The 14,492-nt window shown below is 42.2% G+C and overlaps 1 protein-coding gene across 2 annotated transcripts in view; it reads left to right on the forward strand.

Annotated features, from left to right (window-relative positions):
• The window catches only part of traf2b (Tnf receptor-associated factor 2b), a 29,114-nt gene that overhangs the window by 3,402 nt on the left and 11,220 nt on the right, over nt 1-14,492 (forward strand). For both annotated transcript variants that reach the window (XM_062989056.1, XM_062989055.1), the window contains exons 2-7: nt 4,445-4,653; nt 7,208-7,286; nt 7,455-7,553; nt 12,677-12,838; nt 13,124-13,198; nt 14,096-14,170. In XM_062989056.1, the coding sequence (XP_062845126.1) occupies nt 4,445-4,653; nt 7,208-7,286; nt 7,455-7,553; nt 12,677-12,838; nt 13,124-13,198; nt 14,096-14,170 (699 nt within the window). The remainder of the gene's footprint in view (nt 1-4,444; nt 4,654-7,207; nt 7,287-7,454; nt 7,554-12,676; nt 12,839-13,123; nt 13,199-14,095; nt 14,171-14,492) is intronic.

Consider the following 14,492-nt stretch of genomic DNA (forward strand, 5'->3'; position numbering starts at 1 on the left):
AAGCAAAGTTCTACCTTTATACTGATCCAAAATATCCACATCCAAGCTTTATTACACATGGATCCACATGTGGAGATTTTAACACATGTTGCATTCAGACTGATTTCTATGTTTATTAGTCCTAGACCTCATGAATTTAATAATACAAATGCATAAAAAAAAGCTTTTTCATGTTGGATTAGGACACCAGCGGGTGAACGAGTATATGCAGAGAGCTGGAATCCTCACACTCAGTTCAGTGGCCACCAGCTGTTGAAAACAAAAGTAAATATTTAACTGACAGGTGCATCAATTCAACAATGACTTCTCGGTCAGTTAAAGGTTTAATATTACCAAACATTCATACTCTTTAAGTTCAAGCAAAAGTCTGGGCAGGAAAATCAGCCTATAACACTCACATCTGAATAAAACAATTTTACCTTACTGTACTGTAGATTAAATGCAATACAGTACATCAGCATAATAATGCAGGCATATTCTCCTTTAATATGAAGGGATATTTGGCCAGCTGGTTAGCAAACTAGGTTAATTATTATTCAAGCATTAGGTTAACTTACCATATAAAGCTTGCATGCCTGGAGGAAACCGTGTCATTGGTCCACATGTCCACATGTGTCAAACTCGAGACCTGTGGGCCAAATCCAGCCAGTGAGAGCTTAAAAGACATAGGACTACCTTAAAATACACTGTAAAATCATACATAAACTGCATCTCCCACAATGCATGCCGATTTCGTGACCCGCAAAGTGACCACATCCCACCACTAGATGGCCGTGTTTCTACATCAGCGGTTTTTCACTGAGGCGGTTTTCCAACAAGTGATGTTGAGAAATATTTACAAATAATCCCAAAATGTACAAGGAGAGAATTGAAGCAGAAGGAGGAGAATTTAACGAAAGATGGGAAAGTGAATGCAAGTTTGTTCTTCAAGAAGAAAAACCGGTACGTCTCGTGTTATGGTGTCTGTGGTAAAAGATGTGGAAACACTGCCATCTAGTGGCGGGATGCGGGTCACAAAATCGACATGCATTGTGGGAGATGCAGTTTATGTACGATTTTACAGTGTCAATCATATGTCTTTTAAGCTCTCGCGGGCCACATAAAATGACGTGGCGGGCCGGATTTTTTGACACGTGGTATAAAGCTTGCATGCCTGGGACAAACCGTGTCATTGGTCTGTCACAGTGGCCTGGTGGGACTCCATGTGTAGCGTGTGAGTACATGCACACTGTGGTCGCTATTAAGGAAGTAAATGCGTTTGAAATGAATCCTACTTCCCAATTAAGTTCAAAACAAAATAAAGCCGTGTATTGCCCCTGGTAAGACCGGTCAGTTGAGGCGCCCAGGTGGTGCAGTGGGATATTCTGCTAGCCGAGATTCGGAACTCCTCGGTTTGAAACTCGCCGTTGCCACCGGTCGGCCGAGCGCCATCTGGCGTGCATAATTGGCAGTGCCTGCAGCAGACATGTCTCTGCTAGGGTGGGATGACCGGACTATGTGGGTGGGGTCTTTAAACGCTGTGTGAGGACCATGATTAGCAGATAGAGAGGAGCCTGTGCAGAACGCATGGGTGAAAAAGGGTTCCGCTAAGGGCTGCACACAGGTCGGAGGAGGCGTGAGCAGGAATATACCCACCATAACTGCAATTAGGGATCCCCCAGCAGCGGAAGACAAATTGACTATGCTAGAATTGGGAGAAAATGCATAAATAAAATAGACAAAAAGACTGACAGTCAGTTGACTTTTGGCCAGAAAGCTAATCAGCAAAATCCATTTGTTGAAGCCTAGGATGGCAATCAACTTAACAGTGAAATTCTACAATGTTTTCCACTTGTAAACAAATAGCAAGAAGTATAAGTAAGTGTTGGTACTGGAAGAAAAAAACTGGTATCGGTACATCTATATATAGCAACATCTACAGGGGTTGGACAAAATAACAAACACCTGGTTTTAGACCACAATAATTTATTAGTATGGTGTAGGGCCTCCTTTTGCGGCCAATACAGCGTCAATTGGTCTTGGAAATGACATATACAAGTCCTGCACAGTGGTCAGAGGGATTTTAAGCCATTCTTCTTGCAGGATAGTGGCCAGGTCACTACGTGATGCTGGTGGAGGAAAACGTTTCCTGACTCGCTTCTCCAAAACACCCCAAAGTGGCTCAATAATATTTAGTTCTGGTGACTGTGCAGGCCATGGGAGATGTTCAACTTCACTTTCATGTTCATCAAACCAATCTTTCACCAGTCTTGCTGTGTGTATTGGTGCATTGTCATCCTGATACACGGCACCGCCATTGGATGCACATGGTCCTCCAGAATGGTTCGGTAGTCCTTGGCAGTGACGCGCCCATCTAGCACAAGTATTGGGCCAAGGGAATGCCATGATATGGCAGCCCAAACCATCACTGATCCACCCCCATGCTTCACTCTGGGCATGCAACAGTCTGGGTGGTACGCTTCTTTGGGGCTTCTCCACACCGTAACTCTCCCGGATGTGGGGAAAACAGTAAAGGTGGACTCATCAGAGAACAATACATGTTTCACATTGTCCACAGCCCAAGATTTGCGCTCCTTGCACCATTGAAACCGACGTTTGGCATCGGCACGAGTGACCAAAGGTTTGGCTATAGCAGCCCGGCCGTGTATATTGACCCTGTGGAGCTCCCAACGGACAGTTCTGGTGGAAACAGGAGAGTTGAGGTGCACGTTTAATTCTGCCGTGATTTGGGCAGCCGTGGTTTGATGTTTTTTGGATACAATCCAGGTTAGCACCCGAACATCCCTTTCAGACAGCTTCCTCTTGCGTCCACAGTTAATCCTGTTGGATGTGGTTTGTCCTTCTTGGTGGTATGCTGACATTACCCTGGATACCGTGGCTCTTGATACATCACAAAGACTTGCTGTCTTGGTCACAGATGCGCCAGCAAGACGTGCACCAACAATTTGTCCTCTTTTGAACTCTGGTATGTCACCCGTAATGTTGTGTGCATTGCAATATTTTGAGCAAAACTGTGCTCTTACCCTGCTAATTGAACCTTCACACTCTGCTCTTACTGGTGCAATGTGCAATTAATGAAGATTGGCCACCAGACTGGTCCAATTTAGCCATGAAACCTCCCACACTAAAATGACAGGTGTTTCAGTTATTTTGTCCAACCCCTGTACATAAATACCTTTTGGGCTGTAACATTTTTGGAATGATAAACCTTTTGTGCAAAATGTGTGAAAACATTTCAGGCATGATGGCAATGTAGTGTTATATATTCCCCTGCATTTTTTAATATGTCATGTCACTCAGCGTCACACAGAGGTGAATAACTTAACACTGATTTATTGCAACTTGACTGAGTAATAAGAAGGTTTTACTTTTAAAAATGCTACAATAAACTTTAATTAGCAAACAGTAAGGACGTAACGACACACTCTACCCACGATGCAATGCGATGCACGATACTGGGTTCTGAAATGAAATAAATCCCACATTAAATAAATAAGTGAATAATACAAATAAAGAAAGTATCCTCATATAAATAAATAAAAATTTGGCTGGAGAATTCCGAACCTGGCAACCCGGTCGTGACGTCAACCAGGCGAGGTGAATAGCGCCAACGCTCTCTGCTGTTTAAAGTGAATATCGATTCATTATACATGTAAACAGATGTGAATCGTTACACATGTAAATTTTTAACTGTCTTCTGGTGCATCGTTACATCCCCAGCAAACTCACAGGGATTCGGCCAACAACCCTGCTGACCCAAAACAAAACCAATCATGTCTGTGTAGACACCTGGCTCGAACCCAGATCCCCAGAACTGGGGTGGGTTAGCATAATAAACCCCTGCACCACCTGACTGCATCACTGTTTCATGTGCGAGCTCTTGTTTGTATAGACATTTAGATCTTCCTACATTTTTCCACTGTAAATCATCAGGTTTTGATTAAATATCTGCTGGTACTTAGGGGTCATGATACCATATGGCATATCCGAACAAGTTCAGGGCTTTTGGAATGAAAATGCATCCACCACCATGCTTCACAGTTTGAATAAGGTATTTCTCTACATGGCTGATTTATCTGTGTCTGAACCAAACATTCCTCAGCTGTTTGTTCTCAGAATATTATTTTGAAATCCCCAAAGAGCTCAGGTGGCGCAGCGGGATAATTTGCTAGCACTCCAGTGCCAGGCTGCTCTGCTACCGGTTGGCTGGGCGCTCTCTAATGCCTGCAGCAGACAAAATTGGCTGCAAGTCTGCTGGGTGGGAAAGACCAGAATAAAGAAGCAACGTTCAAAAGCACTTCTGTTTTAAACTGAATATTTCATTCATATTTTGAAATATGAGGTCATGTGAAAAATATTATGGCTTGCTCCACATGTTGGACAGCGGGCCTTTTAGGGAAGTGGACTTGTTTGTGTAAGCATTTGTTTTTCTTCTCTCTTGCAGATGAGCAGCGAGAGTAAATGGAAGGAAATGGCACGTCCATCTTTGAACTCTTCATTAGATCCTGCACTGCCAGGGATACCTCGAGGGGTACTGGCTGTCCCCATGGAACCCAAGTACCAGTGCCAAAAGTGCGATGAGATTTTAAGAAAGCCCTTCCAGGCTCAGTGCGGACATCGCTTCTGTGTACACTGTTTTAAACTGCTAACCAGGTACCGTAGACTTTAACAGCCCTTCCCATACCACCCAGTTCCGCTTCTCCTCTGCACTTGGGTTGTGACTGACTGACGTCATTAGTATTTATTTTGATGGGCTTTGTAACCTTTGAGTCTGTTGCTTTTTCTGCACTGCTTAAGGTGACTCAACAATAGAATTAATTCTGCTTTTGTTGCTTTAAGAAATTCACGTAAGGTGTGGGACTGGAACAGTTACATCTGAGTCACATCACAACAGCAAATAAAAGTTGAGAACACAAAAGCAGGAAGAACGTAAATACATTACCAGGAATTGAGTGTCGCTGCATTAACTGAAACTAAATACATTTTATTTTTTTTATTTTTTTTATTTCAGTTATTGCACCTTAGTTTTTTTTAAGCTTGTTCCTGGTTGTGTATATGTTTTCTCAGTTTTAGTTTTATTTTTTTTTGCAGTGTAAATGTTGTTGTGATATGACTCAGCAAACCAGAGTATACTGGAGAGAACCAATCATTTATTATTATATACTGCACTCTGCTGTAACTGTTTTACTGGAGTGAGAAAAACCCCTAAAGCCTGTGCCAGAACAAGGTGTTTGTGGCAGGAAGTTGGTAAATAAGTATGTGGTGGTGGTGGGAGGAGCCCTCGTTGTTTATTCTGGGACAGCAACAGCTCAAATGTTGTGGAGGAAGGCTATGCAATATTGAAGTGTATTTTTTTTAATCCTGCTTTTTGTTGTTGCTGAATTTATGATTATTATGTGTTCATCATGTAATAATCAAATGTTTAAATATGTTTACAGTTCAGAAGTTCTATATACTATACTATATTTTTTGTTTCTCTGTTTTCTCTTGGTGTCGTCTCTGGTGCACCTTTGAATAACTGAATTATTCATTTAATAATTCAATTATTTCAACAACTCTTCTTTGCCATGCTTCATAATTTATTTTATATAGAAATGCCTTAATGATGTTCTGTCCAGTCAATTAAATGAGAACACTGCATCCAAAGGCCTGTACACTCATTTGAACCATGTTACTGGTTAACAAATGTTTTCAAATGCTTTCAGATTTGTTTAGTCTCAGTCGTTTGCATGTGGAAATTCTTATACTCTCAGTATTAAACATAGCCGGTCTTTTCGACCACATTTTTCCACCATTCTCTGTTTGACGTTGGCGGTCCATCACTATCCCCCTCCTAATTTACATAACATGTTGAACATCTTTGCTGGATGCAGGCCACAGGATAGGTCTTTGAAAATGGTTCTTTATGAAATGAGAAGCTACTCAATGTATCAGTAAGGATTAAAAGAATGGTTGCCAGTTAAACCAGCGGTTCTCAACATATTTTTTGGGTCTAGTAGGGTCTGTTAAGGTCTAGTAAGGTCTGTTAAGGTCTAGTAGGGTCTGTTAAGGTCTAGTAGGGTCTAATAAGGTCTAGTAGGCTCTGTTAAGGTCTAGTAGGGTCTGTTAAGGTCTAGTAGGGTCTGTTAAGGTCTAGTAGGGTCTGTTAAGGTCTAGTAGGGTCTAATAAGGTCTAGTAGGCTCTGTTAAGGTCTAGTAGGGTCTGTTAAGGTCTAGTAGGGTCCGGTAGGGTCTTTTAAGGTCCTGTAGGGTCTGTTAAGGTCTAGTAAGATCTGTTAAGGTCTAGTAGGGTCTGATCAGGTCTATTAGGGTATTTTAATGTCTAGTAGGGTCTGTAAAAGGTCTAGTAAGGTCTGTTAAGGTCTAGTAGCCCCCCCCATACAAAAAACATTTTTGGGACCCTCTTTGGGACATTGGCTATGATATTATTCTCACACACTTAGTGAGGATGACAAAAGATTTTGTCTTCTTGCTTACTGGAAATTCGATGAACCCTTGATGAAGATAAACATCGTGGTATTTTTTTGTTTTGGTTTATGTGGGAGGTTCCTGGAATCTGGGTCTCCTTCAGCAAGAGTAATTTGTAGTCGACATCTGTCGACCTCTGCATCTCTGAGAATGGACAAATTTTCGATTCTCACACCTCAAACACCTAGTGTATGATATGACATCATAGGAGATCGCTCCTATGCTAATACACTCCCATCTAGGCTTACTGAGGCCCCCTAGTGAGCTGCGCCTAAACATCCCTCCCTCCCCCGTTGAGAACCACTGAGTTAGCTATATTAATTACTGCAGTATTGACTAGATAGTCAATGACTGTTAAATATTTATTTATTTATTGATTAAATCCAAATGGCGACTTTTTGAAGCCAGGCAGTGTATTTTGTTTTATTGTTTGTTAAAATGTTTGTAAAAATTATTAATGTTTACAATTTAAAAGACTGATGTTTGATGTGTTGAAATTGTATACAGCATTTGTACAATTTATGGCCAAAAGTATGTGGGCATTAATACGGAGTTGCCTTCATAACTTCTGTGGATATAACAGTCTCCGCTCTTCTGAGCAGGCGTCCAGAAGAGTATAATGAAAGAGTGTAGATGAAACAATAAAACCTAACGATTTCAGTGGGTGTCCGCATACGTTTGGCCACATGGTGCATCGTTCTCAGCAGTTAAAATTCATCTGTACCTGTATCACTCCCAGCTCCGGTCCTGTCCCCTGTAATCCGTGCCGTACCGAGGGAATTTACGAGGAGGATTTATCTATTCTTAACTTTACTGAGGTGGGTGCATTATATTTAAATGAAGTTTTTTTTTAACAGTAAAATCCCCTAGTAAAACTGTAACGATGTAGATCACCAGTAAACATCTGCATATAGAACAAAGTACTCATTCACTGGTAACAGAATGTGGAAGTAAGACCTGACCTTTCATTTCCCTTTTCTCTGCAGGCGTTTCCAGACAATGCAGCACGAAGAGAAATTGATGGGTTGCCAGCAAAATGTCCCAATGACGGCTGTACCTGGTCAGGGACAATGAAAGAATTTGAGGTAAAGGCTTTAGTGGTGCGTCAGTGTAAGATGTGCAGTCAGTACTATAGTAAAAAAGGGGAATCATTGCTTTTTTTTAATAAGCATAACATTAAAACCCATCCACTTACAATATAGAAGCACTTTGAAGTTCTACAATTACTAACGGTAGTCCATCTATTTCTCTACATACCTTTTTAACCTGCTTTCCCCCTGTTCTTCAATGGTGGTGGTGTGCTAGTGTGTGTCGTGCTGGTATGAGTGGATCACTCACTTTCCACTCTATTAGACACTCCTACCTAGTTGGTCCACCTTGTAGATGTAAAGTCAGAGACGATCGCTCATCTATTGCTGCTGTTTGAGTTGGTCATCTTTGAGACCTTCATCAGTGGTCACAGGACGCTGCCCACAGGGCGCTGTTGGATGGATATTTTTGGTATGTCCTGACCATTGAAGAACAGCATGAAAGGGGGCTAACAAAGCATGCAGAGAAACAGATGGACTACAGTAAGTAATTGTAGGGATGTCCGGTTTCTTATAAATAGATCTGTGACGCTCTATCCCAACATCCTGCTGAATACTGTTAATGTTAACTGTTACTGTATATTGTTAACATCCTGTTAGTGCTGGGCAGTAAGGAGAACCAGACATTGTGCAACTGGGGTGCTTTTAAAACCTCTGTTCTACCCCTCCATTAGTTACCCTTATCTTATAACCACCTACTACATAGACGCACTTGTTCATACACAACTATTGACACTATGCTCTTCTGTACACTTTGCCCTCCCTCTACATCAAAGGAGAGAAAAGGCATCTGATTCACTAAAAGCAGAACTCACACTACTATGTCAATACTACAGTATATAAGTGGCATTGCAGTGCAAAGAATGGTGCACTTCTCAGACAACATCTGGTCAGGGGTGTCTTGTGGGCGTTTACTCCGTTGAATGGTAGGGAAGAAGAAGGGAGAGGTGACGATATAAATAGCAGAGCAATAGAGTGGCTGCAGTTAGTAATTTTATACCCACATAGTGCATCTGTATAGCTGGTGTTGCTCATGAAATGGATAATTAAGGTAAAATAAGGTAGGTGTTCCTATAATAGTGTTTGTTTCATGACCAGAAGGAATTTAGTGCTCCTATAAGAGAAGCAATCTGTAGGGAGTTGACTTTTATTTCTATTGTACTTCTATTTTGTTTGTTGCCTGTTTATTACTGATACTGACTCACTTATGCCTGGTTCACACTACACGATTTTTGCCCTGATTTGCGCTCGGCGGCTGGTCGGTGCTATATTTGCCGGCTCGGGAGCAACTCGGCGTTCACTCGGCGATCGAAACTCGGCTCTCGATCGGTGTGTGTGAACTACTCAACGACTCGATCCGACCGGCTCGCCGAGCACTCGGCGACCGGATCGAGATTTCTAGCATGTCAGATATCTGATCAGAGTTGTGCGACTGGCAGTGAGTGCTGTGTCGAACAGCCAATGAGAACGCAAGATACAGTGTGAGGGGAAACGCTATAATAATATAGTTTATATCAGAATACACCGGCATACACACACGTTTTACAGTGTTCCTGACCTGATCGTCCTCTACAAAACATAACGCCAACATTGCATTGCAAAAATATTACTTAACCTCCAATTTACTATAGAACAATCCATATTGTTCGTGTTGCCAAATCCACTCGGATTCATTTATTTTTCCTCCTTGATTTTACGCTGCACATCAGCGCACAAACACTTTGATCACTCGCTACTTGTTGACGTGCATTTTTGGACGTGGTGTCATTAACCCCCTCGTCACTTCTCACGTGTGTCTTTGGAAAAAAAAACCCCCAAAAACAAACGTAGTTTGGGAGACCAGAGAAGCTCGCCTGGGATTCCAGTTGGTGATAGATGGTGTAGTGTGAAACCCCCTATCACCGATTAGTCGTGTAGTGTGAACTTGGCATTACTCAACCGCTGATCCAATCAGGGTCGCGGCGGGATGGAATGCTGGAGCCTATCCCAGCTTTTCAATGGCCACAAGGCACACAGTAACACCCTGGACCGGGCGTCAGTCCATTCACCTACAGGGCAATTCAGTGTCTCCGGTTAACCGGACTTCATGTTTTTGGACTGGGACTAGGACCCGGAATGGGATTGAACCCAGAACCTTCTTGCTGTGAGGCAACAGTGCTGTGCTACCCACTGAGCGACCGTGCCGTCCTAGTCATTCTGCTCACTACCAAAAGAATCTTCAGGTAGATGTCAAGATATTAGTCGACAACTAGGTCATGCAACGAGAACGTAGGAGGAAACCCACACGGACACGGGGAGAACATGCAAACTCCGCACAGAAAGGACCTGGGGATCGGACCCAGCCCTGGACCCTCTTTCTGTGACGCGACAGTGCCGCCTATTACTGATATTGTGCTCCAGTTTTTGGGGCACTTGGGCGTCATAGCAAAATATGGAAAATATGCAAACCTGCTACCTTGTGTAGTAGATTCGGGGTTTGATCAGGACGATCCCATCTGTACAGATGCGCCTAAAGGAAGAAAAGTTTGGATATGATTACTGTTCACTTCATGCAGTTTCCTTCGCTTTACTTGCTAAATACACAAACAGAAAACGTCCAGGTAAAGCTAATAAAACGTCTATCTTATTTACTTAGTCTTTATTACTTTACAGCCTGCGTGATTGCAGCGCTTAGCAGTTGGTTGGCTTTGGTAAAACGTCTGGTTGGTGATTTGTGTAACGTCTGACTAGTTTGAATTTGAAAACAAAAACTAGTCTGCATTGGCTTGGGAACAGAAAGTACAAACACGAGCTTGGGTGGAGCGGGGGTGGGTGGAAAGTCCCTGGGTAAAACGGCAGTGGAAAGTACCGTACAACCACACTCACACAAACAGGCATTGATGTAACTTGATTAAGCTGAAAGAAATGCGATAGATTAGATTTAACCCTGTGGGTTAGATTAGATTAGATTAGTGTTAGTCATTAATCCTGTGGTTAAGCTAATCTAAAACTAAGACTTTTTCCTAGTCATATGTGCATGCGCTCTGAAAACTTCTCTGCACAGTGTGCTATGCTATGCTAACCGCACTGTGTGAGTGGTTTCACCGATCAGTCCCCCTTAGTGTTCTGTTGGTTCAGCCCACGTCGTGCCCTTCACAATGCCTGTTTTCCAGCTCACTGATAAGCGACGATGAGAGCACGAGATTAATCTATGGAAATAGGAACAAAAGCTCTATTGACGGCGCAACAGGAAACATCTGGTCATGTTCCAAAACACATTTTAGCAGACTGCATAGTAAGGTATTACTTGTAGACACAGCCGCACCTCTTCCACATTACTGTTACTAGTTTAATGTTTGGTTATAACAAGCACACTGATTCTATGTTTTTACAAGTTATGTAGTGCGCACTAGGCTCAAGAGGAGACGGTTGACTCCCTTTTATAAACATGACTTGACCCAGTACTGAATGTTCAGTGTTTAAACTGTGTACAAATACCCAGCCTTGCACAAACATCAGGATTTGATGGGGTTCGGTTTGTACTTTTCTGTGTAGATTAAAGGTTGTGCCTGAATGATTTCAAAAGTATGACTAACATGGGAACTATAATTTAGGGACTGATTACACAGAGATGATCATAATGACTAGTTATTTCTGCCATTAGTCATTCATTCCTTTTTATCTGATCATGCTACACATCCGGTTTCTGCTTCGTGAATAACATTTACTTGTAGCGTAGGTGGGTTTTTTAACCACCTTTTTATTTATTATCCATACACATGGGAAAATAAGCAAAAATACAATAATTAAGTTTAATCAAGTTTTTAGAAGTGTCTTCTTTACACCCTTAATGTTAACTCAATTTGCTAGGGCGGCTGCTCACTCGAATCCTGAAATTCAAGCTGGTTTGCTTGGGCGTGCAAGTAGGACAAAGTGTGGCGTGTGCGCGTGGGTCAAATTATAATCTTTATGCTTGACATACACACAAATGCCCACACGCTGAGCCCACATGGACGTCATTCTGCTGCTTGTTCATTGTGGAAAAATTGTGGCAACCCTATCTGACAGTTTTAGTACATGACATGGTCAAATGTTCAGTTGGTGTAGCCAGGAAACCAGTGTAAACCAGCTTACCTACTGCTTTGTGTTTGGGAACAGATGACGATAGGTGATTTGCTTGTCTGGGCACGATTTTTTTAAACTCTAATTAGTCACGTTCTGGCTGCTAAAATGCATTTTCAGTTGTAAGCAGACAAAAATTTTCTCACTGTTTAATTGGCAGGTCCAGTCTTGCTGTTGCGTGACAGTTTTTTAAACAGGAAACGTATTACAATAAAACCAATCCTTTCCAAAGAATTCAACAGAAATATAACTATAGATACTACAGAACTGGACCACACACACCACAGCATTTTTGATTGGTAGATAGGTGGCAGGAGAAGGGGGAAGTAGGGCTGCTCTGTCTTCAGTAGAAAAATTATGACGTATAATGGAGAGGAGAATCAAGCAATCAAGTCTTTTCATCAAGCAAAAATTGTGATGGCTAGATCTCCAAAACTGCAGCTCTTGTGGGGTGTTCCCGGTCTGCAGTAGTCAGTATCTATCAAAAGTGGTCCAAGGAAGGAACAGTGGTAAACCGACAGGGTCATGGGCGGCCAAAGTTCATTGATGTACGTGGGGAGCGAAGGCTGGTCCGTGTGGTCTGATCCAACGCAGTGCATCACAGTTTGTTCTGTATGGGGCTGCATAGCTGCAGACCAGTTAGAATGTTATGCCTGATCGGGGGGCACAAGTTTAAAATCGGCACACGGAACCCTGGACCAGATGACTGTCTGCTTATAGAAGATATACTTTATTTGTCATATATACAGTACATATACAGTTGTACTGTACAGTACAATGAAATTCTTTCTTGAGCTGGGGTCAGAGCGCAGGGTCAGCCATCGTACGGCGCCCCTGGAGCAGACAGGGTTAAGGGTCTTGCTCAAGGACCCAACAGGGGCTGCATAGCAGAGCCTGGATTTCAACCGCCAGTCTTCCGGTTGATAGCTCAAAGCTCTACCCACTAGGCTATCACTGTCCCTATATGTCGTAGTTGGAAAGGAATTCTATAAATATTTGAATCTTGTTTGCTTTTCCAGGGTCAACACGAAGGCCGATGTGAATTCGAGCGAGTAAAATGTGAAGCCTGTCAAGCTATCATCTTACTCAGCGAGAAAGACCGACACAATGAGAGAGTGTGTGAAGCCAGAACCCTAAACTGCAAATACTGCAAAGTCACCTTTAACTTTAAAGATATTAAGGTAAACCTAAAAGGATTGCACAACACATGAAATACATTTTAGAAGAACCCTGGCACAGTTTTTGCAATTCTTGCAATTCTTGCATTGCATAAGTGTATCCGCCCACAGTTTCACAACATTTAGTTGTTGACAGTTTAGAATTGCGCAAAAGAATGTTTCTTTTGAATTAGGACATCTTTACAAGTCAAGTCAAGTCACCTTTATTTCTATAGCACATTTAAAAGACAACGTGTGTAAATACCACAAGACAAATGCTTTGCATTTTGTTTGTTTTGTTTGTTTTAGGCTCATGATGAGATATGTCTAAAATTTCCCATGCAATGCAAAGACTGCGGTAAGAAGAAGATCCCCAGAGAAAAGGTTAGTTGATGAGTATTACTTTCAACCAGCAGTTTTGTTTCTTCATTACTAAAATTCTTGTCTTACTGAAGGGAAATTCCCAGTTTACCACATCAAGTTACAAAGTCTGCTTTTTACTTTTTAACCAGTGTGACTCCATATGCTTGACAATTAGCTACAGTCTTAGTCTGTCTACTTGAAAAATTCCATCCAACTCCTTTATCCAAAGCCACTTACACCGACCACCTTACTAATATTGGTCATCTTGGTCCCCTTTTTACTGCCAAAACAGCCCTGACCTGTCAAAGCATGGACTCCACTAGACCCGTGAAGGTGTGCTGTGGTATCTGGCACCAAGATGTCAGCAGCAGATCCTTTGACTCCTGTAAGTTGTGAGGTGGGGCCTCCATAGATCGGACTTGTTCGTCCAGCACATCCCACAGATGCTCGATTGGATTGAGATCTGGGGAATTTGGAGGCCAGGTTAACACTACTGGTTGTGTCTGAGCAAGTTGTAGCCTAGACTAGTAATCAAAAGGTCACTGGTTCAACCCCACCACTGCCTGGTTGTCACTGTTGGGCCCTTAACCCTCAACTGCTCAGACTGTATGTTGTAACTGTACTGCTTTGGATAAAAAGCGACTAGGGCACAACAGTGGCAACTTGTTAAACCAGCAACCTTCCAATCGGCAGGCCAATATTGTAACATTGCGGTATGGCTCTTACAATCATGATTGGCTATGTCTGGGGGGAGGGGTGTGGGCCAGACAATACATCTGGCGTCCTGTCTGTGGTGCGTTACTCATTAATTCTGGGAAAACCTGACATACTGGGACCAGAATGAAGAAACTACTTCTGTCTGAGTGGTATTTTCTGCAATGTAGAAAGTTAAACATTTCTCCTTTTTTCTATTTACAGTTTCAAGAACACATCAAATCGTGTGCGAAATCCAAGTCGGCGTGCCAGTTTAGCGAAATTGGATGCAGAGCTGTGGTGTGTATGCACTTACAAACCTCCACATCAGCAAGGGCATTAGAAACCTGTTCATGTAGTTTATTATGAGTGTAAATAAAATGATCACATAGCTATAGCGTCATAAGGCGCTTACCTAGAATATATGGTGGTATTTTATCAGTTCCAGTGTAGAGATATCTATCTTTCTGTTATCTTACACCTCCATAACTTTTTCCATAAATACAAGGGGATTTTTAGTCACAGTTTAAAGCTTTGCATAGTTGCTTCCTTATTTAGGTTAGTCTGCTCATCACCTGCTTTACTATTTACATAATAGTTTTGGTTATGAGTTATGAGAAAA

This window comes from Trichomycterus rosablanca, chromosome 26, assembly GCF_030014385.1.
Source record: "Trichomycterus rosablanca isolate fTriRos1 chromosome 26, fTriRos1.hap1, whole genome shotgun sequence".
NCBI lineage: Eukaryota > Metazoa > Chordata > Actinopteri > Siluriformes > Trichomycteridae > Trichomycterus > Trichomycterus rosablanca.